At 60.4% G+C, this 25981-nt stretch overlaps 3 protein-coding genes across 7 annotated transcripts; 1 reads left to right on the forward strand and 2 right to left on the reverse strand.

Annotated features, from left to right (window-relative positions):
* Positions 1-268: 268 nt before the first annotated feature.
* SCAMP3 (secretory carrier membrane protein 3) lies at positions 269-5186 on the reverse strand. Its single transcript, XM_044266502.1, has 9 exons — positions 5027-5186; positions 4623-4700; positions 3880-4002; positions 3673-3793; positions 2490-2618; positions 1711-1870; positions 1507-1608; positions 845-962; positions 269-725 (listed from the first exon to the last, which is right to left on the reverse strand). Exons 1-9 carry the CDS (start codon positions 5090-5092, stop codon positions 579-581), a joined length of 1044 nt encoding a protein of 347 aa, XP_044122437.1. The 5' UTR covers positions 5093-5186; the 3' UTR covers positions 269-578.
* Positions 5187-5670: 484 nt separating this feature from the next.
* On the reverse strand, positions 5671-14313 carry CLK2 (CDC like kinase 2). 5 transcript variants are annotated; one of them, XM_044266496.1, is made up of 13 exons: positions 14177-14313; positions 12468-13140; positions 11533-11758; positions 10768-10855; positions 10351-10417; positions 9851-9967; positions 8897-9063; positions 8092-8186; positions 7441-7570; positions 7248-7330; positions 7027-7106; positions 6736-6826; positions 5671-6204 (listed from the first exon to the last, which is right to left on the reverse strand). In XM_044266496.1, the coding sequence occupies exons 2-13, from the start codon at positions 12680-12682 to the stop codon at positions 6019-6021; spliced, it is 1545 nt and encodes a 514-aa protein (XP_044122431.1). In that variant the 5' UTR covers positions 12683-13140; positions 14177-14313; the 3' UTR covers positions 5671-6018. The 5 variants fall into 5 exon arrangements, with proteins under 5 accessions (XP_044122431.1, XP_044122430.1, XP_044122429.1 ...); XM_044266495.1 differs by having other exon boundaries at positions 10768-10852; positions 11533-11761; XM_044266494.1 differs by having other exon boundaries at positions 11533-11761.
* A 2270-nt stretch (positions 14314-16583) lies between these two features.
* Positions 16584-25947, forward strand: HCN3 (hyperpolarization activated cyclic nucleotide gated potassium channel 3). Its single transcript, XM_044266487.1, has 8 exons — positions 16584-16880; positions 19964-20393; positions 21276-21437; positions 21741-21959; positions 22341-22487; positions 22867-23107; positions 23865-24029; positions 24461-25947. The coding sequence occupies exons 1-8, from the start codon at positions 16597-16599 to the stop codon at positions 25156-25158; spliced, it is 2346 nt and encodes a 781-aa protein (XP_044122422.1). The 5' UTR covers positions 16584-16596; the 3' UTR covers positions 25159-25947.
* Positions 25948-25981: the final 34 nt, after the last annotated feature.

The raw sequence follows: 25981 nt of genomic DNA on the forward strand, positions 1-25981 counted from the left end.
GGAGCAGGGCGGGCCCGCGGGCCGTGTTAAGGCGGGTGGGGGGGGGTCTCCGCGGGCCTTCCGGGGTCCGGGGTGCGACCCCAGCCCCGCCCAGCCTCTGGGGCCCCGGGCCCGCGCCCCGCCCTTCAGCAGCCCCTGCGGGCTCCGAAGCCCTGCTCGCCGCGTCCCGCCGCCTCCGGGGTCACGTTCTGCTTCCGCTCCCGTCCCCGCCACGCTCCCTTCTCTCTTCCAGCGGCCTCGCTCCCAATAAAGACCCCGGAAACGGGGCTGGTTCCAGTTCCTCTTTCTCTTTATTTAAATAACCGAAGCACAGCCTTGGCACAGCGGAGGGGAGCCGGGTGGGGTGTGTAAGGGCTGGCAGTAGTGTGGCCTAATCGGGGGGTGGCGGGGGAAGCGAGATGGGGTTAGTGGCTCCCCGCACCCCGAAGTCAGGGTCAGCAGTCGTGGCTGCGGGCTTGGGGGCACCAGAGAGGAGACCCCAAGTCGTGACGTCTCACCGAGTCCCGGAGACGTCCAGGACCGGGTGGGGGTGGGGGGCGGAGGGAGCGCCCACCAGCGGCAGGGCCCGGGGTCGGTGGTCAGGGGGCTCTGAAGGCATTCTCGGCAGCCCCAGCGGCTGCGTTGGCGGCGGCGGTTCGCACGGCGGGGTTGGAGAAGACCCCGGCCGCGAATTCCTGCTGGGCCTTCTGGAAGCTGGCCCCGGTGCGGCGGTACAAGGAGTGGATCTGCAAGGAGACGGCAGGAATGACCCCACCCCCCCAGAGCTGGGGCGCCCCGCCTTCCTGGGCCTCCAGAGTGCTCCTCCCAGGCCCCCGGGGCCCATGACCTTGGCGCAGCCCCTCACCCGCTTGAGCATCACGATCCCCAGCACCGCGACGCAGGTGAAAAACAGGGCCACCAGCAGCATGAGCGCGGCCGCCGCCTTGTTGGCGTTCAGCACCACCAGCGCAGAGATCCAGCCACTGCCAGAGGGGACAGCGCCGGCCGTCAGGAGGGGCGCCCCCCCACCCCACGTCGGTCCTCCCAGCCTCTCCAGGGTCAGCAAGCGGGCCCCATCCTACCCAACCCACCAGGGTTCCCCCCCACCCCCTGGCCGTCAGTCTGGCACTTTCCAAGCACAACAATCCCACACCTGATCACTCTCTTCAAAGTTTAATTCCTGTTTCCCCGCTGTTTTCCTACCTCTCCAGGCCCCTCCAAGACATCCTCAGTCCAAACAGACCTCTCTGTGGAGGAGGCCCCACCCCCTCTTCAGAAGCGCTCTTGGGCGCTTCCTCTAGGAAGCCCGCTCTGATTGACCACAGGTACTTTTCCTCCCCCACACCTCGGCTGTCTAGAGTTCTGACTGGGTAGGTCCTGTCTCTTGCATTCAACAAGCACCTTCTGGGGATCAAAACCACATTTCCTTCTTCTGAGCAACTCCTACCCCAGAACCTTGAGCTGACTCGGTCTAGAGGAACGAGGGGAGGGATGGTGGGGCGGGGTGCTGGAGGCAGCCTCACAGACCTGAACCCCCAACCTGGGATGCCAATGGCCTGGAGAACAAAGAGCACATCCTGGACGAAGAAAATGAAGAAGAAAACGAAGAAATTGAATGAACTGTCACTCCTGCGGGCAGGAAAAGCGGGGAGAGTGGGAGAAGAGTCAAGGCCGGAGCAGGAGCCGTGGGGCCCATCCCAGGTTCTCCACCAGCCCCGCCCCTCAACTTACCTGAAAGCCTTATACATGGGGCGGTACCAGCACATGAAGGAGCAGGGGGTGAAAAGCAGGACCCAGAGGATAGAGAGTCCAAAGCCCGAGCCATTGCTGGTCTCCACACAGAAGCTGGCCAGGCAGGCAAGAAAATTCAGGAGAAGAGCCAACGTGCTGCCTGAGGGGTGGACGTACGGGACAATGAGCGTGGCCAGCGATCACAAAACCCTCACCAGACGCTGCAGAGTACAGAAGAGAAGCTTCTGCCTCCACAGAATCCTCCACTCAGCCGCGGAGACAGAGCCCTATCACACACAATCTCCTTTGCAAAGACATTTAAAGGACTCAGAAAACGTTTCTGCAGGTGGACAAGAGAAAGGGGAAAAGGACAAGACCGTATGTTTTCTAGAAGGTGGGAGAACACGTTCTAAATAGTATGAAAGGAGTCACCCAGGAAAATTCCTGGAGAAACTAGCCTTCAACTCAAAAGAGCAGAGATGAGTGCGCCTGGGTGGCTCGGTGGGTTGGAGCCTCTGCCTTCGGCTAGGGTCATGATCTCAGGGTCCTGGGATCGAGCCCCGCATCCGGCTCTCTGCTCAGCGGGGAGCCTGCTTCCTCCTCTCTCTCTCTGCCTGCCTCTCTGCCTACTTGTGATCTCTGTCAAATAAATAAATAAAATCTTAAAAAAAAAAAAAAAAGAGCAGAGATGAAATGCTGAGTTCTAGGCCGGTGGAGGGCTAGGAAAGATAAGGTCACTTCCTTTACTGTTCCTCTAAAACAGGCTTCTCACTACTCACACATCCAGAGGTAGTACATGGTAGACACGGTCTTCTGAAATTCTTGGGGGATCTCCGTGGAGATGTCCTGGAAAAAGCAGGGCTGGACCGGGCAAAAAGAAGGTAGAGGGGGCCAATTGTTCTGTCGAGCTGTAAGGCAGAGAGAGAGCAGGAGGACCTGAGACGTGAGGCAGAGACCCACCAAGGAATCGCCCCTCCCTTCCACCCCAGGTTCTCTCTGCATTCTCCAACGCGGGGTCCGAGGAGCCGTGGGACGGGAGCAAAGCCAGTGCTGACGGTGTTCACTGCTACTTACAACTGCTAAGCACTATGCCCAGCCCTCTGCTCGGATGACCTTATTTAACTGCCACAAAGTCCTGTCAAACAGGTACAAATGTTACCTTTGTTTTATAAGTAAGGAAACCAAAGCACTCAAGATCAAGGAACTTATCTAAGAGCTCATGTGCAGTAAATAATAGCCCCCAAATTCACATTCGGCAATGTGGCTCCAGAGCACACACTCTTAGGATTTTTTTGCTCCTTCAAAAGTGTCGGGGCACCCGGGGGGCTCAGTTGGTTAAAGGACTGCCTTCGGTTCAGGTCATGATCCTGGAGTCAGGGGATCGAGTCCGGCATTGGGCTCCCTGCTCAGCAGGGAGTCTGCTTCTCCCTCTGATGATCCCCCTTCATGTTCTCTCTCTCTCAAATAATAAGTAAAATATCTTTTTTTTTTTTTAAAGATTTTATTTATTTATTTGACAGAGAGAGATCACAAGCAGGCAGAGAGGCAGCAGAGAGAGAGAGAGGAGGAAGCAGGCTCCCTGCTGAGCAGAGAGCCCGATGCGGGGCTCGATCCCAGGACCCTGGGATCAAGATCCGAGCTGAAGGCAGCGGCTTAACCCACTGAGCCACCCAGGCGCCCTGTAAAATATCTTTTAATAAGTATCAAATGGGGGCGCCTGGGTGGCTCAGTCATTAAGCGTCTGCCTTTAGCTCGGGTCACGGTCTCGGGGTCCTGGAATCGAGCCCCACGTTGGGCTCTCTGCTCAGCAGGAAATGGGCTTCTCCCTCTCCCCCTCCCCCTGCTTGTGTTCCCTCTCTCCCTGCGTCTCTGTCAAATGAATAAATAAGATCTTTGGAAAAAAAAAAAAGTGTCAAATGCCTCCCCATCCTCCTCAGCGCCCCCACCCCAGAACCCGCTTACCAGCCGCGCCCCCCCGCGCGGCATGCTGCAGTTCCCGCTCCCTCCGGTCCAACTCCTCTGCCTTGCGGTTGAGCTCCTCCTGCTTCTTCAGCAGCTCAGCGGTGGCTGCAGCAGCTGAAGCCTGCCCAGGACCCGCAGCGGGAGACGTGAGTCCTGGGCCCAGGCCAGTTCCCCACACCCCCACTCCCATCCCGGCCCCCTATTTACCTGGGTGCTGTAGGAGCCGTAATTTTTGGGTTCTGTAGGGCTGAGCTTTCTCGAGGATTGCAACGAGGGAGCCGAGGGTGGAGGCAATGGGGCAGGGGCAGGAGGCTCATAGGCGGGTGGGGGCTGTTGATTTTGGAAAAGACTTTAGGAACCACCTAGTCCCTTCTAATGCAGGTGTCTAGAGCCTGCTTGAGGACCTTGAGATCCTGAACCTGTTCCCCAGGCTCCCCGCCAAGAGAGCGAAACCTCTGGCGGAGAACTAGCTCTTTTCTAAGCTGCGGCAGCCCTCATCAGCCCCCACATCCTATCCCTTGACCAGGACTCAAGGCACTCATCCACCAAACCGCCCCCTTCACTTTTTAAAGCTCTTAGAATTTTCTATTCTGTGGGACAAACAGGTCTGGTCCTCCTCATTTCTTCCCTCCAAATGCACCCCTAAGCAAAACTGGTTTTTCCCTCAACTCCTACCAGACCCGTTCTGTATTTTCTTCGGAGAAGCCGCCCCAGACACAAGCCTTGGTCCAGGCGTCGCCAGTCTCCAAGTCCTCCTAGGACGGAGGCTTAGAGCTCAAACGGGATAGTTCGCCCTCGTGTCCCCAGAAGGGTTAGGCAAGCCATGGCAGACTGGCCTCTCTCCCGGGGCTAAGACCGTTTGCATGCAGAGAAGTCCCCTGTACCCGAAGGAGCGGGCTTACAGGCGCATCCTCCCCTTCCCTGCCATCCTGTGCCGCCCAGAGCCTCACCTCTCGGGTCTCAAAAGGGTTGTAGACGTCAAGGGTGGCATACTGCGGGCTGGGTCGGTGCTGGATCACAGCTGGGTCCTGTGGGCAGAGCTGGGCTCAGCTGGCACCTGGTGCCTCTGGGGGAACTCGCTGGGGCCTCTTCCGACGCCTGTGGCTGCGAACACTGCACGTCGGAGGCCACGCTGCTGTCCCAAAGCCTGCCCCCAATCCTTCACCCCGCACTGCCAGCACCGGCTCCTTATAGGGGCAGGGCCCGCCCCCCAGGGTGCCTACTGGTCTGGAGTCCCCGTCACCCCCACGTGGCGGCCCTTCCCCAGAACAAATGTCAGGGCCGGGAAGACAAGCGGGCCCGTCCAGAACCGAGCAGAGTCCACCGAGCTAGCCAGAGAAGGCCCGCGCGTCACCTGAAAGGGGTTGTCAAGCTCGCCGGGCCCGGCGAAGGGGTTCCCGGCGTCTCTGCTCTGAGCCATGTTTGCAACTGCGGCCTGGGCCGCCCCCGCCCTCCACGCCCCTGCGCGGCGGCGGCGGCTCCCTGCGCTCCTCCCGGTCCACCCGCTCGGCTGCGCACGGATTGGCCGCGAAGGCCGGAAGGGCCCCCAGGATCCCCGCAGCGGCGGCGCGCTGCGCCTGCGCCTCGGCTTCCGGCGCCGACGGGGAGTCCCACGTGACCCAGGGCCCGCCTCCCCGCCCACCGACGAACTACAGCTCCCGGCAGGCCCCGCGGCGGGGTCCCGGCCCGCTCCGGCGAGACGGCCGGCAGGAGCCCCGCGTTCGATGCCGGCCGCTCTCCTTCCGCGGGCCTCCCGCTAGGCTGGGCTCCCGCCCGGTGGGTGCCGCCGCCGTTACTCCCCCAGCTCAGCTCACCTGTTGGGAGAAGCACCCCCGCCCCACGCCCCCACCCCCCAAATCACCAGACTTCACCCGCGGGCAGTGGGCGGTGGGCCAATCGGAGGATGAGATGGACCCCCTCATCCGCAAACTCGGGAGGGCTGCCAATCTTCCCATCCCTGCAGCCCGGCGCCCCACACCTCAAACTCAAGGGGTGGGGTCCGATGAAGCACGTCATTTTTATTTCACAAAGACTGTACAAAATTCCTTATAAAACATGGGAGAGGTGCCACCTGGTTACTGCCTCCTGTCCCCATCCAACGCCACTGTGCGGAGGCAGGGGAGGCCGGGAAGTGTGCGGGACGGAACAGCGTTCTGTACAAGGCTGGGGAGGGAGCAACAGGTACAAGTCCTTCCGTATTTACACTATTTCACATATTCACAGGTATACAGGGAGCCAGGAGGAAGGGGTGGGCTCCGGCTCTGTTCTCTTGTATAAAAAAGCACCAGTGTCCTGGACTGGACACCCACTGCTGGAGGAGATGCAGGGGGGCCCAGGGCCTGATCGTCACCGACTGATATCCCGACTGGAGTCCCACAACTTGGTGTTGGGTGGCTCAGCCCGAAGGCGGGCGAAGAAAGGATGCTGAAGGGCTTCACCCAAGGTCAACCGCTTAGCAGGTTCATACTCTAGCATGCTTTCAATCAGATCGAAGAGCTGGTGGTGTTCCTCTGCCTCTGAGGTCAGATACCGCTGGTGGTGGAGGGCAGGAAAAAGGTGAGGCACGATGCCCTACAAGAAGTGCTGCCTTTCCCTTCAAGGCCCTCGCATCCAACCTCCGAGGACACTGTCACGAATACTGCCTTCCCAGGAGCACACCGTGACCAGCATTTCTGACGTTACTGCTCCGCACACCTTCCCACCTGCACAATCACTTCCTTCAAACTCCCGGAGAGCTCTACCTGCGCATCGTGGTCAACTGTGTGCTGCTCTTTAGCTTCTCACCACCATGCAAGCTCTTCAAAGGGAGTTTCCTTTCCTGTCTGACCTCAAGAAGCCAGGACATGGCTTTGGTCTCCGGTTGGCTCAAGAAAGACATGGCTGTCGAACCTCCTTCCCTTCACAAAACCACTCCCTCTTCTCTCTCCTATTGACCAAAGGTGTCTTCTTTCAGCTTCCCCCCTTCCTTCCTAACAACACTGCTCACAAGGGGCCGTGCAGAGGCAAAGTCCCTGGGAAGGGAATGGCCTCTGGGGGGAGGCACCACCTCACCCCGTGGCTCACCCGCAACGGTTTGCAGTTTTCTCGAACATAGCGCCCAGCTGACGTGTTCTCATCCCAGTCCAGGCGACCCCGGTAAAAATATTTCTGCTTCCTACAGAGGAAGGGAAGGTTGAGGGGTCAGGAGTTTCCTTTTGTTGTGGGAAACTGCCCTTAATCCCCCATCTGAGTAGCTGGAGCGGTGAGGGGAGGGGGGAGGTTTCAAAGAAAAAAGAAAATGATGTGAAACAGAGTGATTTTGTGGAGAGAAAGGAAGAGTTTAAAATCCCCTCCCCCCGCCCCCGCAAGGTTCACCTTGTCTTTCGGATCATCCGGGAAGGGATGGGACCCAAGATCCTTTCCATCATGGCTAGATGCTCTCTGTTGTCATGGGTCTGGGAAACAAAGACAGAACTGAGCGTGGGACTGGGAACAGGCTGCTGAGGGCCAGCTTCCAGACAGTAAGCGGGGTGGAGGGAGCAGACAAGACCAGGTAGGAGACCGCTGGGGGGCTACAGAAGGTGCCCTCCACTCACCTGGAACAGTGTGAAGCCAACGTAGTACTCGAAGATGATGCAGCCTATGCTCCACACGTCACAAGGCTGCGACCAGCCCAGCTCTGGGTGGGGACAGGAGGGACAAGGTATTAGGGTGATTAGGGGGCCTCCCCTCCCCACCACCCACGCTCCCATACTTGGACAACCACGGTCCTCCACTCGCCCCGCTCACCGAGGATGACCTCCGGTGCCCGGTAATGGCGAGTGGAGACGATGGTGCTGTGATGCTCGTGGTCAAAGGTAGCGCTGCCGAAGTCCACCACCCGCACCGCGGTGCTCTTCACGCTGCGCTCATCTCGCTTCTAGGAGCAGAGCAGGAAGGGGGTGGACCCAGCCACCTCGGACCAAGACTCCTACCACAATTCTCTAAAGTGCTTTCAGACCTGAAAGAAGCACCTTGACCTCCTGCTTGCTCCCCTACGCACTGAGAACCCGCTGTACAGCTTCCCCCGTGTCCCGCAGGTAATTTAGGAAAGGCAGAGCATGAAGGGAGGATGGGGACACGGCACGCAAGCCCCTGTGCGTCTGACTTTTCCCGAGTGACTAGTATACAGGGTTTCTGAAAATAGGTCAAGAGAACTGAGCTTCCCTTACAGAGAAGAAAGTCTAAACCGAGGATCTTAGAAGCATCTGAACTCTACTGGAAGGTTAGCAGAGGTTCTCCTCCCAAGTTTTCCTCCAACTTAAGTCTTCGACTTCTCCCTTTCACCCTACTCTGCTACTCTGGTTTCCCCGGCGCCAGACAGGGAGAGAACATGGGAGGAAGCGGAGGGGAGGGAACGGGGCTATGAGGAAGAAGTGGCACGCGGCCGGCCCCTCTCACCTTCTCTAGATTGTAGGTGAGCTCATAGTCTGAATTCACAAACAGAATATTTTCAGGCTTGAGGTCCGTATGGGTCAGCTTGTTGTCATGCAGGACTGCGGGGGAGAAGGCCAGGTCAAGGTTGGTCCAGGCGGCCAGGGCTGAGCGGCACCTGCGATCCCAAGTCTGACCAAGAGGCCCAGGGCTGCGCGGCGCTCCCGGCTCCACCTCCAGGTGAGATGCCTGCTCTAAGACACCCCGCGCTCCTCGGCTAAGACACGAACGTAACCCTCAACTGACGCACACGGGTCTGCCACGCGCTCTGTTTCCGTCTTCTGACGTACGTGCCTGACACCCTGTGAATTCAACTCTGTAAAACCACTTAGTCGTGAAAACCCCAGAGGAACCAGGTACTTGTCTGGATCCCCCACCAGGCCCCTTGGTCGCACTAGTCCCTGCTGCCACCTGCTCTGCTGGAAACGGAGAGCACCTCAGCGAGGACAAGCCTAAACCTCTAGCGTGGGAAGTCTCTGTCTCTGTGCTCGCAGCCTGACTGAACCCTTTCCCGCGGAAGGGAAATGAGAAAAAAAAAAAGACGGAGTTCAGTGCTTTGATTTCCAAAGCTTTCTACCCCGGCTCCTGCTCGAATGGAGCCAGGTAAGGCTCCTCAGGGACGGGGAGGACACGGGTCACGGAGGCAAGCGAGGGAGCTGTCAACGCGACGGTAAGAGAAGTGCAGACAATCGGGTTGGCAGGTAAAGGGACGCAGAGGAGGTCCCGCAGAGGGAGGGGCCGCCCCAAGTCCGCCCCGGCCCGCCGCACTCACACTGCACAGCCTGGCACAGCTGGAAGGCCATGTGGCGCACTTGGTGGATGGGGTAGGGCAGGTAGTTGTTGTCTTTGAGGAAATCGAAGGTGCTGAGGCCCAGAAGCTCGAAGGAGATGCACATGTGGCCGTGGTAGTCGAACCAGTCGAACATCTGCACACAGAGGCTGAGCAGATACACGGGGGAGGGGAGTCTATGGAGCTCGCACGCGCCCAGCACCCCTCCGGCAAGGAGGGGCCGCAAGGCTGCTGACTCCACACGCTTGCGTGAAACACGCCAGTTCGCACCACGACCAAAACGCAGCTCCGCGGCAGGATGGCCTTTCCGGCAGACCCGAGGACAGAGACCCCACCTGCCAAACTTCGAACCATTCCTGCATCGTTTTAAATAATTAAAACGATTCCCCTGGCTGAAGAGTGGGGTTGCAGGCTCCAGCGTGGACCCTGAATCGTCAAACTGTCATTCCCAAACCCTGAGCCCAGCTCCCACTCCCGGATTCACTGACTACCAGCCACCAGTGGGTGCACGTGCATCCTGTCCTCTTGCGTCTTTGCTTCATGCCTTATTCTACACTGAGCTTACGGAAGTCCACGGACAGAAGCAGTGCATACAAAGGTCTGGGGCCTCATCAGCACAGAAAGCTCAAATGATTTTTTGGTAGAAATGCGAATTCCCAGTCTCAGGGCCATTTCCAGGGCACAGCCCCACAGAGGCCATCCTGGGCTGGGCCCAAACTGCAGAGCCCTCTGACCGCCCTGGGAACAAAGCGAACGGACCGCAGCATGTCAGACCCTCCCTTCCGGCCCTACCGTTCTACTAGTCTAAGACGATGAACAAAGAATGGATGGATGAGAAGGTCTAGGACCCCCCTGCCTGCCTAACCGAGACCGGGAAGGTGCTCCGCTGTAGGAGGGGGGCTCTCAGACTGCCCACCTACTCCTCTGCTTGCTTACTTCTTGTTGTCAGGGTCCTTCTCGTTGATTTTCTCCAGGACATTGATTTCAAGTCGAGCTGCTTCCTTGTACTTTTCCACATTCTTAATGATCTTCAGGGCAACTCGAGCCCCACCCCTGTAGGATGGCACAAGAGGCATTTGCTGGGTCGTCAAAAAACATCTCAGACTGAACAGGACAGTCCAAGGATTAAGAAATCCTACCTCTGGCTTATCAGCAAAAAAGCCCCAGATGACCCTCACTACCTCTATTTTTTTTTTTTCTTCTTAAAGATCTTATTTATTTGACAGAGAGAGAGATCACAAGTAAACAGAGAGGCAGGCAGAGAGAGAGCGGGAAGCAGGCTCTCTGCTGAGCAGAGAGCCCGCTTGATCCCAGGACCCTGGGATCATGACCTGAGCCAAAGGCAGTGGCTTAAACCACTGAGCCACCCAGGCGCCCCCTCACTACCTCCTTATGCCTCGCAGACATGGAGCAGGGAGGGAAGGAGCTGTAGCTACCTACGATGGTCGACACACTGCACAACTCGGCCAAAGGTCCCTTCTCCCAAAGTGCTTACAATTTCATCTGAAATGAAAAAGAGCAGGGTCGGGGAGAGGGAGGGAGAGAAGGCGGGGAATGAGCTGAGTAGGAAGAAAAAGGGATACAGCAACCTGGGGTGAGGAGATGAAGGAAAGGGGAACAGATACAGATGGTCACAGGGGAGAACACCCCTGCGTGATTCCCACCACCTTTAACCCAGGGGCCATGAGAGCTGGGAGTGGACAGCAGAGGTCAATTCTCAACAGCAACTCAAACCACCCAGATGAACAACACCACTGAGGAAAGGCAAGAGGCCGTGACTTGGGTTGGCTTGGGACGTTAGGATGGCTATGGGACCATTACAGGCTATAGGATTGTTACGATTTGGCTTGTACATCGCTCTTGTAGCCAGTCCCCGGCGTGGTAGATGAGGTGGCCCTCAGCGTCGTCCTCTACACTCTTGGCTCTCCGGCTGCTGTGCTGCTGGCGGGGGGCGGGGGGGGTCGGAGCAAGCCAGGTGTCGGAGCGGGGGCCGGAGGGAGGCGGGGTGGGTGGTGGAGGGGTCACCGGTCACAGGCGCCCAGCCAGGGGGGACAGACGATGATGGGGGACAGTGGAAGGGAACACGTCAGATGCAGTAAGGCGGATTGGGGTGAGAAGAGAGAGCGGCGCATAATCCCAGGTCCCCAAACCCAAAACGGGAACAGGGAGAGGAACGGGCAGAGCAGAGAAGTGGTGTCGTTGCCAGTGTCACCCGCAACCCCATGCTCTACACGACGCCCTTCCAGACAGGCACACGTCTCCCGTTGCCCCCACCCAAGCCCACCTACTGCGGGGGCCACAGAGCCCAGAGCTTGTGGGGAAAAAGGCTATTCACAAGCAAGGTCCCCACGAGAGAGCGGAAGCCTCTGGGACACAGGAGCCACTGTCCCACACAGCCAGCCCAGCATGGAAGGCGGGCGCTGGGGTTCACAAATGCTCTGAGCCCATCCAGGGCCAGAGCAGGTCCAGGGCCCTCCAAGAGCTGGACGGCTTCCAAGAGAGGCGGCAGACTCGGCAGCCAGGCCAGCGTTCATGCCCCCACACTCGGCCAAGAACTTACCAGGCTCCTAGAGGGCTGAAGAGGAGCGGGGAGAGGAGGGGCCCAGGCCAGCACTCACCGAAGACGAGCGGCTGAAAGTCCGGCTGCGCCGCCTCCGCCGCCGGTGTTTCCTGCGGCTGCTGCGCTGGCTGCGGTAGCTGCTGTCCTCTCGGTGGTACTCGTACGAACGCCGGTAGTCGGGCTCACCGTAGGCCTCGCCCCGGTCCCGGCTGCAACCGCTGCGCCGATAGCTGCCGTAGCAGCGCCGCTCGTAGGGCCTCCGGTCCGAGGAGCGATCGTCGTAACTGCTGGGCGACAACACACAGCCACTCGCTGCGCCGGCTCTGGCCACCGTCCTCGCGCGGGACGGAACAAGCCCTGCCTTGACGGGACAAGTGGCGATACCAGAAAACCTGCTCTCGGCCACTCTGAGGACCAAGGACCAGAGGCGGAAGAGGAGGACCCCGCAGCGCCACGTCACCCAGACCTGCGGACAGACTCCGACAGAACTAGCGCCTCTGGGGGCCTCCCCTCCGTTCCCCTACAATGAATGGAGCAAAGAGCCATTTCTGTCCTAACATCCGGTTCTGCTCCAAACTGCCCCTACCCTGCCCCTCCTACAGAACACGCTGCTGTTACTGAAACCACACAGACCTGACTTTGTCTTTTCTGTTAGGTCAGTAGCTCCCTCTAGACCCTCGCCTTCTGCGTGTGCCTCCTTTCCCTCCGCCGGAGACACTTCTCCCATGTCCTTCAGACGAGCTTAGATGGCATGTTCTCGAGGAAACTTCCTGGAACTACTCATCCTGCCCTGCTCCCACCAAACCTGCTGGACGCTTCCTCAGCCCCTACGATCTACTTCCTCTACACAAACACACACAGAGCACAACTGGCCGCCTCCGGTAACAGTCTTGAATATCACGTTATCCAACTGCTCAGTGTGTAACCATGAAATCTTCGTTTAATAAACGAGTGAGTGACCCTGAACCCGAGCTTCCCCTCCTGAAACCTCACCTCCGGGAGCGGACATGGTAGCTGTCTTCCCGCCGGCGCCGCCGTGTCCGGTCACTGCTACTGGACCAGGAGCGGCTTCTTCGTCTCTTATGTTTTCGGCTCCGATAGTGCTCATGGTAACTGCCCCGGCTGCCTCGCTCTGAGGAATGGTACCTTCGGGGATGAGGCATCTGGAAGGGAAGGAAAAACAGAAATAGTGGGGAAAAGCTCTGCATTTTCAGGATTCTGCTCCGAGGCCTGGCTGTTCCAGAGATGCTGAGCTGCCTTGAGCCCTTTTACTCCTTTTACAACCTACAACTTCCTCGGCCTTCCTTGTGCTTGTAACTTCTCCTGAGTGGAGTGTGGTATGGATCGTCTGGCGAATGCTGGCGGGAAACTCCAGGAGTGCCCACCCCCCACCCCAGCCAGCCCCTTCATCTCATTGTTCCCACTGACTCTCCTCAAACGAGGCTCCAGGAAGAACTTCAGGCCTGGGCCCCAGCTCACTAGAGGGGAGGCTGTGCAACTGATGGAGACGGCCAGCTTGTCCTTGGTTGGGCAGCTACACTACATCTGTGCCACTCCACGCTTCCTCACAGCTCAACAGAGGAGCATCTTAGGATACATCGTCGTGAAAATGTTCTACAGTTATTAGGACCGGATCTCTGTCTTCCCAAGCGGACCACGCGGCATTCTGTGGGCAGGAACGCAGTTTACCAGGCTTCTGCAGATAGCGATATCCACCAAATACAAGGAAGTTCCAGGGCTTTCGGTCTGACCTCTTGAACTGCCCTCATCACCTCTCACATCACTGGCCAGCTCCCCCTTAAAAGTTTGTAATAGTGGAGGCCCCAAGCTGCGGTCGGCTCCCCATCTGGCTCCTCCCCTCTCGTGTTTAGGAATTACTGAATAACCGTGTTTAATTAGCATCAGGCCTCCTTCCAGCTCGTTACTGGAACTGAAGGACCACCGTGCACAAGCACTTTTTTCCTTAAAGGAAAGAACCACGGACAAATCACCCTCACAATCCAGAAGATGAGAATAGGAGAACAAAATACAATTACACACACCCAGGGACGCAAGTCTTGGGGGGCCATTAGGTGTGGAAAGGCTTAATGACTCCAACATCTGGCTTTCATTCCGGGCGCCACTGCCCGACCTAACACCGAGGCGGGGGACACCGGATCCGGCGCGGGGCTAACTAGGCCTGCAGCGAAGGTGCGGGCGCAGGGCTGCCCAGGTACTCCCACCTGGCGGGGCGCAGCCTCGTAACCGTCCCGCCGCACCACACACCGCGCCGAAGTTCCTCACAGCCGCCCCCCACCCCGAGGCGGCTGCACTTGACCTTTCTCAACTCCACGCCTCCCCCCACCCTCCTTTCCCACTCGGAAACCCCGGGACCGACTTCTCGAGTCCAACTCTGCCTGCGCCCCCAGCCGGGTCCAACTTTGGGGCTGCGCTCCCTTCCGTCTCTGGAGCCCCTCCCATCCCCGCTCCGTCGCCCCCTCCGACTCCGGCCCCTCCCGGGCTCCCACAGGGCCTCCCGGGTCCACTCGGGGCAGGCCGGTCTCGCTCCTCACCTCCCCTCTCCTCACCCCCGCCGCACCGCAGGGCTCTCCCCGCCTCTCCCCGCGCCCCGCGGCCGGGCCCCCAACCCCACTCTGCCCCCGCCCGCTCCGCGGTCGCCATCTTCCCGCGCGACCCCGCGGCCCGCAAGCCCGCGCGCTCACCGTTCTGGCGGCGAGGCCCGTGCGCTTGTCCCACAGGAAGTCCGTGATGGCGGCGGCACTGCGGCCGGAGTCCCGGCACCCCCGCGGCGACGAAGTGCGGCTCCACCCCCCCGACCCGAGACCCGGGGACCTCCCGCCTCGTTCCCGGGCTCCGCTCCAGTCCCGCCCGCCCCGGCTCCGTCCCCGCCCCCAGGGTCCTCTCGGCGCCGCTCGCACCGCCCCCGCCCGGGGCCCGATCCCAGCTCGGTCTCCCGCTCTGGCCTCTCCGATCCGCCGCCGCCACCGCGAGCGCGCACGCACGCACGCACGCACGCACGCACGCACGCACCACCTCCCAGCGACCCCGGGGCCCCGCCCCCAGGGCGGCGCGCACGCCGCCGCGTCCTCACGTAGCTGGCGGGCGCGGCCGTGGGAGCGCCGGGGCGGGGCTAGGGGCGGGGCTAGGGGCGGGGCTCGGGAGATTCTGCGGGCTGGCGGCCCTGGGGCCTGGCTTCCCCTCCGTCCTGGGTGCGTGCCCTGGTCGGGACCCTGTGCGGCTGACTCCGCGCGCCGTGCGGGCTAAGAGGAACCCGGACGTTGTGGTGTAGGGGGCGCCGGCGCTCCGCACACTTTTTGAAGCTTGGTGTGAGGTCTGACTCTCCCGCCGAGTCTGCAGATACCCAGTCTTCAGAGCCGTCGGGCCACCTAACCACAGCACAGAGGCTCCCCGCTTTTGCCCTGGACAAGGGGGATGCCCGTGAGAGTCGGGGTGCAGCCGTGGAGGAGAGGCTGAGAGACGGAGGGACGGAGAAGTAGGTGCTGGGAGGGGAAGTCCCGCGTCCGCTCTTAGCCCCCAACTCACAGGTCGCACACGAGCGTACGCGAGTGGTTAACCAGCTGAACTGAAAAAGGAAAAAAAGTAAAGAGAAGGAGACCTTGACACAAACTGGACGCAGAAACAGTCCCAAATGGAAAAGAAAGCTTAGCTCGCGGGGCGCCTTGGGGGCCCCGTCGTTGGGTGTGGCCTTCGAGTCAGGTCGTGACCCCAGGGTCCTGCGATCGAGCCCCGCATTGGGCTCCCTGCTCGGCCGAGACCCTGCTTGTGCTCCCTCTCTCGCTGTGTCTCTGTCAAATGAATGAATACAATCTTACAAAAGAAAGCGGGCATAGCTCGAGTATGACTACGTGAAAGTCGGGACTTACCGGAGGGGACAGGGATGGGGGATAGTCAGATGCGATGAGATGAGTTAGCCAGAAGTGGTTTAGGGAAGGTTCCCGAAAATAAGAGAGGAAGCATAATGAAGGGGCTGACGGGACAGACTGGAGGGTCCCTTCCTCTTCCGCTAACACCTTCCCAGACCGTCCGTGCGCGCAGCAGGCACTGACTGTGTCCGGCAGGTGTCCGGCCTTGTGCCAGGCTCAAGGCCCCTGTTCTTCAGAGCCCTCGGGTGCAATGGGAGAGAAAGCCTCGTGGCCACCGCCATCGGGCGTGCTGTAGGAAGCCTAGACCAGACCCCGGCTGGGAAAAGGAGACTTGGCAACGTGTTTCTGGGTTTCCTAGAGGAATGCCCCAGGAGCCAGCCGTCAGGAGGAGCTGGACAGGAATGCCCCGCAGAAGAGTATTTGCAGAGGGCTGGGGGCAAGGCAGAGCACAGCATTTCAGCACGACCGACCGGAGGCCCGGCTTCCCAGGAGGGCCATCAAAGCGAGGGGAGGAATTCGAGATGTTTAGGAGCTTCTAGTTCTTGTGTCTGTATGCGGGCATGGGCGAGACGGGCTTTGTGGCTGGGACCCGGGTATTCATCTTTGCGTCCTCAGCGTCCACCCGGTGACGGGTAGGGTTACTCTTGGTGAAGGCTGGCGCGTTGACCTCGGAAATGAAACACTAGGGGGAGGGGGATGGAGGAGACGGAAAGAAAGGAATATGCCTGGGAGCGTGCTGAGAAAGAAGGTGAAATGCCCGAAGTCCGTGAGTAAGAGCGGCCATTCCCGCCTCTTCCACTGGTCCCCAATGCCTCGCCCGGGGACCTTCAACTACCTTCCGGTTTTCCCGCCACTCGGGCGGCTCCGCCTCCCTGGCGCTTATTGGCTAAAACCCACCGACGCTAGGCCACGCCCCCTCCGTGACTTTGGCCTGCGTTTCCCCGCCGCCTCCTCCTCCGCCTGCGGTTGGAGCTGCGCCCCACCTGCCAGGCCACGCCCACGCCCACGCCCACGCCGGAGTCTTCCCAGGAGGCGGGCTTCCTTGGCTCCGCCCCCTCCGGAGGCGGCTCCCGCCAGGGGGCGCCGCGCTACCCGCCCGCAGCCAGCGAGCGAGTCTGGCGCACACACCCCCTCCGCCCAGCGCGCCGGCAGCTCGGAGCCGGTACTCGGGGAGGGGCCGGGGTCCCGGATGGCCGCGGACGGGTCTACGAGGCCAAGCCTGTAAGCCAACGGGCATCATGGAGGCAGAGCAGCGGCCGAGGACGGGGGCCGACGAACTGGCGACCCCTGAGCTGGAGACGGCGCCTTCTGCTGCCCCCGCGCCGGCGGCCGCGGCCTCGGGACCGCTCCCCGGGCCCGCCTCGGGGCCCGAGCCCAAGCGGAGGCGGCTCGGGACGCTGCTCCAGCCCACGGTCAACAAGTTCTCCCTTCGCGTGTTTGGCAGCCACAAAGCAGTGGAAATCGAGCAGGAGAGGGTCAAGTCAGCGGGGGCTTGGATCATCCACCCCTACAGCGACTTCCGGTACTGGGGGCCCGGCAAGGAGGGCGGGGGACACAGATCCCACCCCCAGGGGCCGCGACACGGGGGCAGGGCCCGCCCCCCCTCCACGGACACTCCATTTCCGGCCCAGGGGTCCTGGGGTGGGATGACAGAGTCACTTCCCCCGATCTAGCCTGGGAATTCTTGGGCGAGGGATTCCCAGCAGGGAGGCCCTCGGTGCCCTGACACCAGAGCAGACACCAGGGAACCCGGCACTCCCCCTGGACCACACGATCTACGGGAGTCAGGGACCACTGCCTCCTGCAGTCCTGTCTGCTGGGGATCTGGGAAATTATGTCATGTTCCACGGCTCGGGGTCAGCCTGAGGGAGAAGCCGAGCTCCCGTATCTCCCACCTCGCACTTGCACCCGCAGCACCCGCACAGGTCAGCAGGGCCGGCTACCCGGAGGATGGGGGCGCGCGGGGGGGGGGGGGCAGCTGCCGTTCTTGTCGCTGTCCCTGGTACTGAAGGCGGGATGCCCGCAGGGCAGGGCCTGGACTCTGAGCGATGGAGGCAGCAGCGCTGGGGCACCGCAGCCCTCGCAGGTGACTATCAGAGAGACGTAGGGACGGACGGTGGAGGTGGGGCTATTTCATAGTCCCCAGCAGGCTGTACCTCTACATCAAGGTCGCTAGGGGAGGAGAGCAGCCCTGTCCTTGGGGAAAATGAAGGACAGCTTTTGGAGGAGGCAAGGATGTGTCCAAAGCACGTAAGGTGGGGAGCAGAATGAGCAGGAAGGGTGAGGCGTGAATCAGGAGCCTGGGAACACAGTAGGAGACCTGGACAGCACTTGGAGTCCACAACCACACACTCTCCCTAAATGCTCCTCTTTCTCCCATTGTTCCTTCCTCTCCCCTCTTGACTGCCTTATTCCCACCTCACCGGGGCACCTGTCCTAGCCTCCGGTGGTCTCCCTCCCCTCCTCCACGTCACCCTCAGATGTCACCCCAGAAGCCATTTACCCCCTTATTATCATGCTTCCTTCCTGTCCTCTCTCCTGCATCACCCGCTAGGCTTGTGACTGCCTGTGAGTCAGGCTGTGAAGATTCTGCACGGCTGGGCGAGCCCTCCTCGCCTCTCCTCCCCAAGCTCACAGTACAGGATTTCTCCGGTGGCCCAGGAGGTGGAGGAAGAGGGGCTCAAGGATCTGTCCTTGATGGAAAGCACACATTCTGAGGGGCTTCCTGGAGGCCTGCATTTCGGAGCCCCCATGTTTCTTTCGGAAGCTGAAAAGATTGATTTTGTAGTCAGACTCAGAAGGGGCTGGGCCCTGGTTTGATGCTGTGATTAGGTGTGTCCTGGAATTAAAACCACCATAGCTGGGGTGCCTGGGTGGCCCCCAGTTAAGTGTCCAACTCTTGGTTTCGGCTCAGGTCATAATCTGAGTCGTGAGATCGAACTCCACATCAGGCTCCGCACTCAGTCTGCTTAAGACTCTCTCTTCCTCTCCCTCTGCCCCTCCCCCGCCTCTCTCTTCCTCAAATACGTAAACAGATCCTTAAAAATAGAAATAAAACCACCATAGCTAATGAGGGCCCTAGAAGGTCCAGTGATCTCTGAATGAAGGCTTCACCTAGCTTCCTCCTGACCTCTTCTTCCCACAATTCCACCGCAGCTGTGTGGCCCTCTCCTGCCAGTGCCCTTGCCTGGGCTCAGCCAGGGCGCTAGCCAGCACGGAGGGATTAGGGAAGAAAAGGAGTGCAGAGCTTTAAGCTTTGCTGCCTGGGGATCTCCTATGGAGCCTCTCTAGGCAACCCTGTCTGAACGGCTGTGGGGGGGGGGGTGGACCATCCCTAAAAAGCTCAGTTCAGAGGGAAAGCAGAACAGAGCACCCCACCCAGGGACATAGGCAAGCAGATCCCAGCAGAGAACCAGGAACCATGGGTCCAGCTGTGTTGGGAAGGAGGGTTGGGGCAGGGAGGGCGTGAAGTCCTAGACCAGGAATGGGCAGAGAGTTGGAGATGGAAGAAGCAGCAACCTCTTCAGAAATCTGGGAACAAAAGGTGGGTGAGTCACAAAACCAGCTAGTGCTTCTACAGCACTGTCTTATCCATTGTCTCAGGGGGTATGTTTTCGACAATGCTATCTGGTTAGCATGGGGTACTTTATCTTTTTTTAACTTTAAAAATATTTAACGATAGTGACATAAAGCACGTACATGGTAAGACATTACATATATATTATACATGTTAGAGAGATACGTGTGTGTGTAGTGGGATATATACAGTAGAGATACCTTTCCAGGAGGTACAGATACAGTGGACATTCTACATAGAGGTACAGTGTATGCTGGAATATTCTATTGCATATATACTCAAAATACGTGTGTGTGCACGCACATATACACACACACGTACATACACTCAGGTATACATAACCACAAAACAGTCCTGCGTGTACCAGCCGCCCAACAAGGAGAGACTACCTTGCCCATACCCAGAAGCTCCCTTAACTGCTCTCACAACCCCTGCCCTAACCTACTGTTCTAATTTCTGTGACACCCATATCCTTACTTTTTTTATATAGTTTCACCACTTTCCTGTGAATCTCTAAATAATGCAGTTTAGTCTTGCCCCTGTTTGACGTTTGTGCAAGTGGGACCCCCCAGTATGTATCGTTTTGTTTTCTCTTTTGCTGAGCGCCAGAGCAGTGCGGTGCACTTGTGCTGTGGGCTGTTCTGTGGGTCATCGCGGGGAGAGAGTATATCACTGTCTATGACTCCACGCTGTTTAGTCTGGTTACCCACATTTTTGTACCAATGAACGTTTCGGATTAATTCCAGATTTCATGCTGCTGCAGCAGCATGTGTGTGTGTGTCTCTCCTGGACCACATGCTTCCCTGGAGCGTCAGTTACTTAAAATGAACCGCTGGGTTGCAGGGAATGCAAATGTGTAAGGTTATTAGATAATACCAAACTGTTTTCCCAGATGGTGGTCCCACCTTCCGTCCCCACCAGCTGTGAAGGGTCATCCCGTTCCCCAGCCTTGGCCGCGCCGGCCTCGCTGCTGTCTGTCTGGCTGGGGCAACCTCGCGGTCTCACTCCCCGCCCCGCCCCCGCCTTAGGTTTTACTGGGACCTGACCATGCTCCTACTGATGGTGGGGAACCTCATTGTGCTGCCTGTGGGCATCACCTTCTTCAAGGAGGAGAACTCCCCGCCTTGGATCGTCTTCAACGTCCTCTCGGACACCTTCTTCCTGCTCGACCTGGTGCTCAACTTCCGCACGGGCATCGCGCTTGAGGAGGGCGCTGAAATCCTGCTGGCCCCGCGGGCCATCCGGTCGCGCTACCTGCGCACCTGGTTCCTGGTCGACCTCATCTCGTCCATCCCGGTGGACTACATCTTCCTGGTGGTGGAGCTGGAGCCCCGACTGGACGCCGAGGTTTACAAGACGGCGCGCGCCCTGCGCATCGTGCGCTTCACCAAGATCCTCAGCCTGCTGCGGCTGCTCCGCCTCTCCCGACTCATCCGCTACATCCACCAGTGGGAGGAGGTGGGGCGGGGAGGTGGGCAGGGGGGGCTCACGGACTCCGCAGGGACTGTGCTATGGGTGGGGCTCCTGGTGACTTCGTCGGGGGAGGCGGCTGGGCGGGGCTCTGTCCAGATGGGGGGGCAGAAGCGGGGCACAAGGAGGGTCTGGGGGAGGGAGGGGGCAGGGTTGGCCCCCGCACGCCCCTGAGGGGAGGAGGGTGGAGCACAGCTGCGGAGGAAGGCCTGCGGGTTAGCTGGCCGCTGGCAGGGCAGGAGGAACTGGGAGGGGAGCAGGACGCGGAAGGGCCTGGAGTTGCAGCTTCAAGGGGGCAGAGTTCAGTGGCTCAGAGAGTGGGCCCTGCAATCTCATTGCCTGCGATCCTAACCCCCTTTGACTATTTACTATAGGAGACTCGGTTTCCTCTTCTATAAAATGAAGATGTTAAATAGACTTATGTATGAGAAGGTTGTAAGGAGTCAAGGCAGTAAAGCTGGTAAAGATCCTGGCACAGTGCCTGGAGCCCAGCAAGTTCTCCGCTAGTGTTCTGGGAGGGGAAGGGGGCTGTCAGCGTGGACGCCTGCGTGCACGCCTTGGGGGCATTGCGCTGAGAAACACCCTCTTTCTCTCTCCCAGAGGGCACAGCCTGGGCAGCTTGTGCAGTAGAGTTTTTTGAGTTTCTGCTGTGACACTGATTCTGGGCATGGGACCGGCACCGATTTCCCGTGTCTGTAAGATGAGCGGAGTAACACGGCTGACTTCCGTTGGGCTGTGGGGCTCTGTAGGAGTGAATAACAGTTGTGCTTAAGGAAATTCGTGGGGGCTGGGGCTAGGCAGAAGAGGAGGACCAGCGGGGCGGGGGGGGGGGGGGTCCTGCCCACAGCAGCCGCTGCTCGGACTCCTCAGATCTTTCACATGACCTATGACCTGGCCAGTGCCGTGGTGCGAATCGGCAACCTCATTGGAATGATGCTGCTGCTGTGCCACTGGGACGGCTGTCTGCAGTTCCTGGTCCCCATGCTGCAGGACTTCCCTCCCGACTGCTGGGTCGCCATCAACCACATGGTGGTGAGGACTCCCCGCAGCTCTGTCGCTTGTGGGCCTTCTCTGGGCTCTTCCGCCCAAACACCAGGGTCAGGAGGCGGGAGACGATAGAGTAAGGAGGTGGGGGGTTGAGAAGGGGGGGCTACCTAGAGGAGGTGCTTTCCTGTTGTGGGGAGCAGCCACGGAGGGCTCCTCCCGCTGCGGAGAGGCCGCGTCTGCCCCAGAAGCCCCCAGAACCAAGTGTGGGGGGCAGGCGGAAGGACTGAAGGATGGAGGGTGCAGGAGGAGAATGAGGCGCCTAGCTGGGTAACGCACTCTGCCCTCCAGAACCACTCGTGGGGGCGTCAGTATTCCCACGCCCTGTTCAAGGCCATGAGCCACATGCTGTGCATCGGGTACGGGCAGCAGGCGCCCGTGGGCGCGCCCGACGTCTGGCTGACCATGCTCAGCATGACCGTGGGCGCCACCTGCTATGCCATGTTCATCGGCCACGCCACAGCGCTCATCCAGTCCCTGGACTCTTCCCGGCGTCAGTACCAGGAGAAGGTCAGCAGGGGCGGGAGAAGGAAGGGGTGGGTATGGCAGCCCGGCAGAGGAGGGGGCAGCCCCGCCTGAGGCCGATTCTGACACATGCCCTGTTGGGTCTCCATGTCCCTTCCCTGCCTTGTGTCCCTTTGTGCCATGCCCCTGTGTGTAACTGTTTCCTTGTTTGGACCTATGTCCCTGTCCTTGGACCTTTCACTGCCCACGTCTGGGTTTTCCATGTGTCTTCCCCATGGCCCACCGTCTGCCCTCGTGTCTCTGTTTCACCCCTCTGGATCTTCCCGCTGCCTGTGGTCGTCCTTCCACGTACCGGCCCCGCCCACCCGTGGCCTGCCCTGCACCTGGCTGTGTCCGCCGCCCACGGGCCTCTGGCTGGCCCTCCAGTACAAGCAGGTGGAGCAGTACATGTCCTTCCACAAGCTGCCGGCCGACACCCGGCAGCGCATCCATGACTACTACGAGCACCGCTACCAGGGAAAGATGTTCGACGAGGAGAGCATCCTGGGGGAGCTGAGCGAGCCGCTGCGGGAGGTGGGCGGGGCCTGAGGGAGCCGCTGCGGGGAGGTGGGCGGGGCCTGAGGGACGCCCTCCGTGCTAGGCCTGCTGGCCAGGGCCTGCGGAGGACCTCGTCAGAGCCAGGACTGTGGGGGGCTTATGGGGACTAGGGTCTTTCTGGAAGGTCTTACGGGGAGGGGCCGCAAGGATCTCTGTTTTGGGGGGACGGTCCTGCAGGGGCTTATGGGAGAGTTTTGAAGGCAGGAGCTTAGGGCTTGTCCCAGGCTGACTGCAGCGTCCCAGTCCTTTGGCAGACCACGGCCCCAGGGGTGGGGCCTCTGGGAACGCATGAGCTCAAGGAGGGCACCTCGGGGCAGAGGGCAACTCTAGCTTGACAGGCCCCTCCCCTGTCCAGGAGATCATCAACTTCACTTGCCGGGGCCTGGTGGCCCACATGCCGCTGTTCGCCCACGCTGACCCCAGCTTCGTCACAGCCGTGCTCACCAAGCTGCGCTTTGAGGTCTTCCAGCCGGGGGACCTCGTGGTGCGTGAGGGCTCCGTGGGCAGGAAGATGTACTTCATCCAGCATGGGCTGCTCAGTGTGCTGGCGCGCGGCGCTCGGGACACCCGCCTCACTGACGGATCCTACTTTGGGGGTCAGCAGGCCTCGGGGAGGTTGGGGGGGCTGGAGCAGAAGCCAGAGGGCGATTGCTCCCCTGGATCAGGGTCCCTGCCTGGCTGTGTGCAGAATCCCCAGGCCTGCTTACCCAGAGTCTCGGGGCCTGGGGCTCCGCGGCTCTAACTCGCCTCCTAAGGGAGTCTGGTGCGTGGCCAGCTTCACAATTTTTGGGCCAGTGGGCCTTGTTGAACCCCACAGCAGTGAAACCCAAGGACCTTAGGAGATGGCGGAAAGACAGGAATAGAGCTGGTCCGGGGGCTTGAGTTCCGGAGCTCCCGGGGGATATGCCCCCATGCCACCATGCAAGGGTCAGGCCGGGGCACTGGGGGCCGTTCCACCAGAGGCTGCCCAGGGCCACTTGAGCCTCTGCCCTGTCTCAGACCCCAAACCACCTGCTGCCCTCTGGCCCCCGTCGCGTTGCCCTTTGCCCTTGGGCACTGCTTTCCTCGGTTGCCCTTGGACTTCATCCGCTGCCCCTGGCCTTCCCCTTGGGCCAGAGCAGGGGAGTGGGTATGAATTAAATGGAGCAGGATCACCAGGCACGTGGGGGCCGGAAAGACCCACCATTAGTCAGCTTCAGTCTGGAGAGAGTGCGAGGGATTGTAACGTTGCCTGTGCGGAGAAAGACAACCCTTGGGGTGTTTAGGGACCCTGGTGTGGGTGGGGAGGAGCCTGAGGAGCGAGAGGGAATCCTGGGGCCGGTGGTTCTGAGGACCTTCTCCCACCTCGGACAGAGATCTGTCTGCTGACACGCGGCCGGCGCACAGCCAGTGTCCGGGCGGACACCTACTGCCGCCTCTACTCGCTCAGCGTGGACCATTTCAACGCGGTGCTGGAGGAGTTCCCCATGATGCGGCGGGCCTTCGAGACCGTGGCCGTGGATCGGCTGCGCCGCATTGGTGAGGCTGGTCTGCATCCCCCTGGGGTCCTGGCTGTACCCCCGCCCCACCCCATAGCAAGGCACCCCTGCCTCCCAGGGTCCGGGCTCTAGGGCATCAGTGTCACACCCCAGCCCACCCTGTTCTCAGCAGATGCCCCCACGAGACCTTCAACACCGTGCCTTACTGTCCTTGTCCCTCAGTGTTTCCTGCCCCTGGAGATGCGGCCCGGAGTCCCCGTGCGGAGAGTCCTTCCCCGAGTACCTGTCCCCGACCCGCACCATCTCCGATTTGTACTCTTGTACTCTGGGCCCTGATCCTCTTTCTCCACCACCCCCCCCCACCCTGCTGCCCTCCTCTGCCTCTGTCTTGTTCTCCTCCTGCTCTCCGGTACCCGACCTTCCCCTTGGACTCCTTCCCTCTCCTCCTTCTCCCGCTGGGACCCCGTCTAGGCAAGAAGAACTCCGTGCTGCAGCGGAAGCGTTCTGAGCCCAGTCCAGGAAGCAGCGGGGGTACCATGGAGCAGCACTTGGTGCAACACGACAGGGACATGGCCCGGGGCATTCGGGGCCTAGCCCCGGGCACAGGAGCCCGGCTCAGCGGGAAGCCGGTGCTGTGGGAGCCACTGGTGCACGCGCCCCTGCAGGCAGCCGCAGTGACCTCCAGTGTGGCCATCGCCCTGACCCACCAGCGGGGCCCTCTGCCCCTCTCCCCTGACTCTCCGGCCACCCTCCTTGCTCGCTCCCGACGCTCTGCAGGCTCCCCAGCCTCCCCACTAGTGCCTGTCCGAGCTGGCCCTCTGCTGGCCCGGGGTCCGTGGGCCTCGACCTCACGCCTGCCCGTCCCACCTGCCCGAACCCTCCATGCCAGCCTGTCCCGGGCCGGACGCTCCCAGGTGTCCTTGCTGGGTCCCCCCCCAGGGGGAGGTGGACGGCGACTAGGACTTCGGGGCCGCCCACTCTCAGCCTCCCAGCCCTCTCTGCCTCAACGGGCAGCCGGGGACGGCTCTCCTGGGCGCAAAGGCTCAGGAAGTGAACGCCTGTCCTCCTCAGGGCTCCTGGCCAAGCTTCCAGGGACAGCCCAGCCCCCCAGGCCATCAGTGCCTGAGCCAGCTGCCCCTCGGGGCCCCCAGCTCTCTGCCAACATGTGAAAGCCCTGAATGAGCTCTTGGGGGCAGCGGTGTGTACCCAAGGGCAGAGGCCTCTTGGGAAAGGCCAAGGAGACCTAAAACGTGGCCCTGTGGAAATATCTCCCTTTGCTACCAAGAAGATGGTCTCTGTCCTCAGCTCAGGCCCCCAGCAGCCTGTCTGAGGTCCTTCTAACCCATTTGCCAACTCATCAAGTGTACTGAGCACCTACCATGCTCAAGAACTGGTCTTCACTGCCAAGTACAATGACTCCAAGGCCTCTGAGGAGGGTGTTCCCCGGGCATGGTCCTGCCAGGTGCAGGCTCAGGCCCAGGTCCCCAACTCACCAAGCACAGCCCCTTGCCACCACCGTCACTGCCAAGCAACTACAAGTCTCTCTTTCCCACCAGTGACACTGCAGGTGCTGTCGGCTGCGTCTGTCCTCTGTGTCCCCATCACAGCTGGGCACCGTCAGCCCCCCGTGCCTCTGCTGCTGTCGACAGACATCTTGGCTCCCCAGTCTGGGCCTCTGCCTTCACTGCCATGTGCAGGCCCTCCCCCTCCTTACCCCCCCAACGGAGAACACGTCTCCTGTCAAGTCCCTTGCATTACCTGCCCCAGGCTAGAACTGTCTTTTTGTAGACGGGGTGGGGGGCCCTCCTCCCTGTGCCCCTGTCCCGCTGGGGTCCCCCTCGAGGCTAAGGGGTGGTAGGCACCTCCCTCTTTAATGTGCTGGCCTGGATCTCCCCAGGCAGGGGGCAAGTGGCTGAAATCCTCAGATGGCTTTTTTTCTTTCCTTCCTCCCTCCTTTCTTTTCTTGTTTATTATTATTCAATCACATAATAA

This window comes from Neovison vison, chromosome 10, assembly GCF_020171115.1.
Source record: "Neovison vison isolate M4711 chromosome 10, ASM_NN_V1, whole genome shotgun sequence".
Taxonomy (NCBI): domain Eukaryota; kingdom Metazoa; phylum Chordata; class Mammalia; order Carnivora; family Mustelidae; genus Neogale; species Neogale vison.

Coding starts and splice junctions, on each gene's coding strand:
- SCAMP3 (XM_044266502.1), bottom strand. CDS start 5,092: ATGGCTCAGAGCAGAGACGCCGGGAACCCCTTCGCCGGGCCCGGCGAG. Junction 3,794..3,879: donor ACGGCTCCTACAGCACCCAG/GTAAATAGGGGG, acceptor GGTCCTGGGCAG/GCTTCAGCTGCTGCAGCCAC. Junction 726..844: donor GGATCGTGATGCTCAAGCGG/GTGAGGGGCTGC, acceptor GTCTCCTTGCAG/ATCCACTCCTTGTACCGCCG.
- HCN3 (XM_044266487.1), top strand. CDS start 16,597: ATGGAGGCAGAGCAGCGGCCGAGGACGGGGGCCGACGAACTGGCGACC. Junction 16,881..19,963: donor CACCCCTACAGCGACTTCCG/GTACTGGGGGCC, acceptor CCCCCGCCTTAG/GTTTTACTGGGACCTGACCA. Junction 23,108..23,864: donor TGACGGATCCTACTTTGGGG/GTCAGCAGGCCT, acceptor CACCTCGGACAG/AGATCTGTCTGCTGACACGC.
- CLK2 (XM_044266494.1), bottom strand. CDS start 12,682: ATGCAGAGCTTTTCCCCACTATTTCTGTTTTTCCTTCCCTTCCAGATG. Junction 10,856..11,532: donor CTTTCAGCCGCTCGTCTTCG/GTGAGTGCTGGC, acceptor GCCCCCCGCCAG/CAGCACAGCAGCCGGAGAGC. Junction 10,418..10,767: donor GGACTGGCTACAAGAGCGAT/GTACAAGCCAAA, acceptor TTTTCATTTCAG/ATGAAATTGTAAGCACTTTG.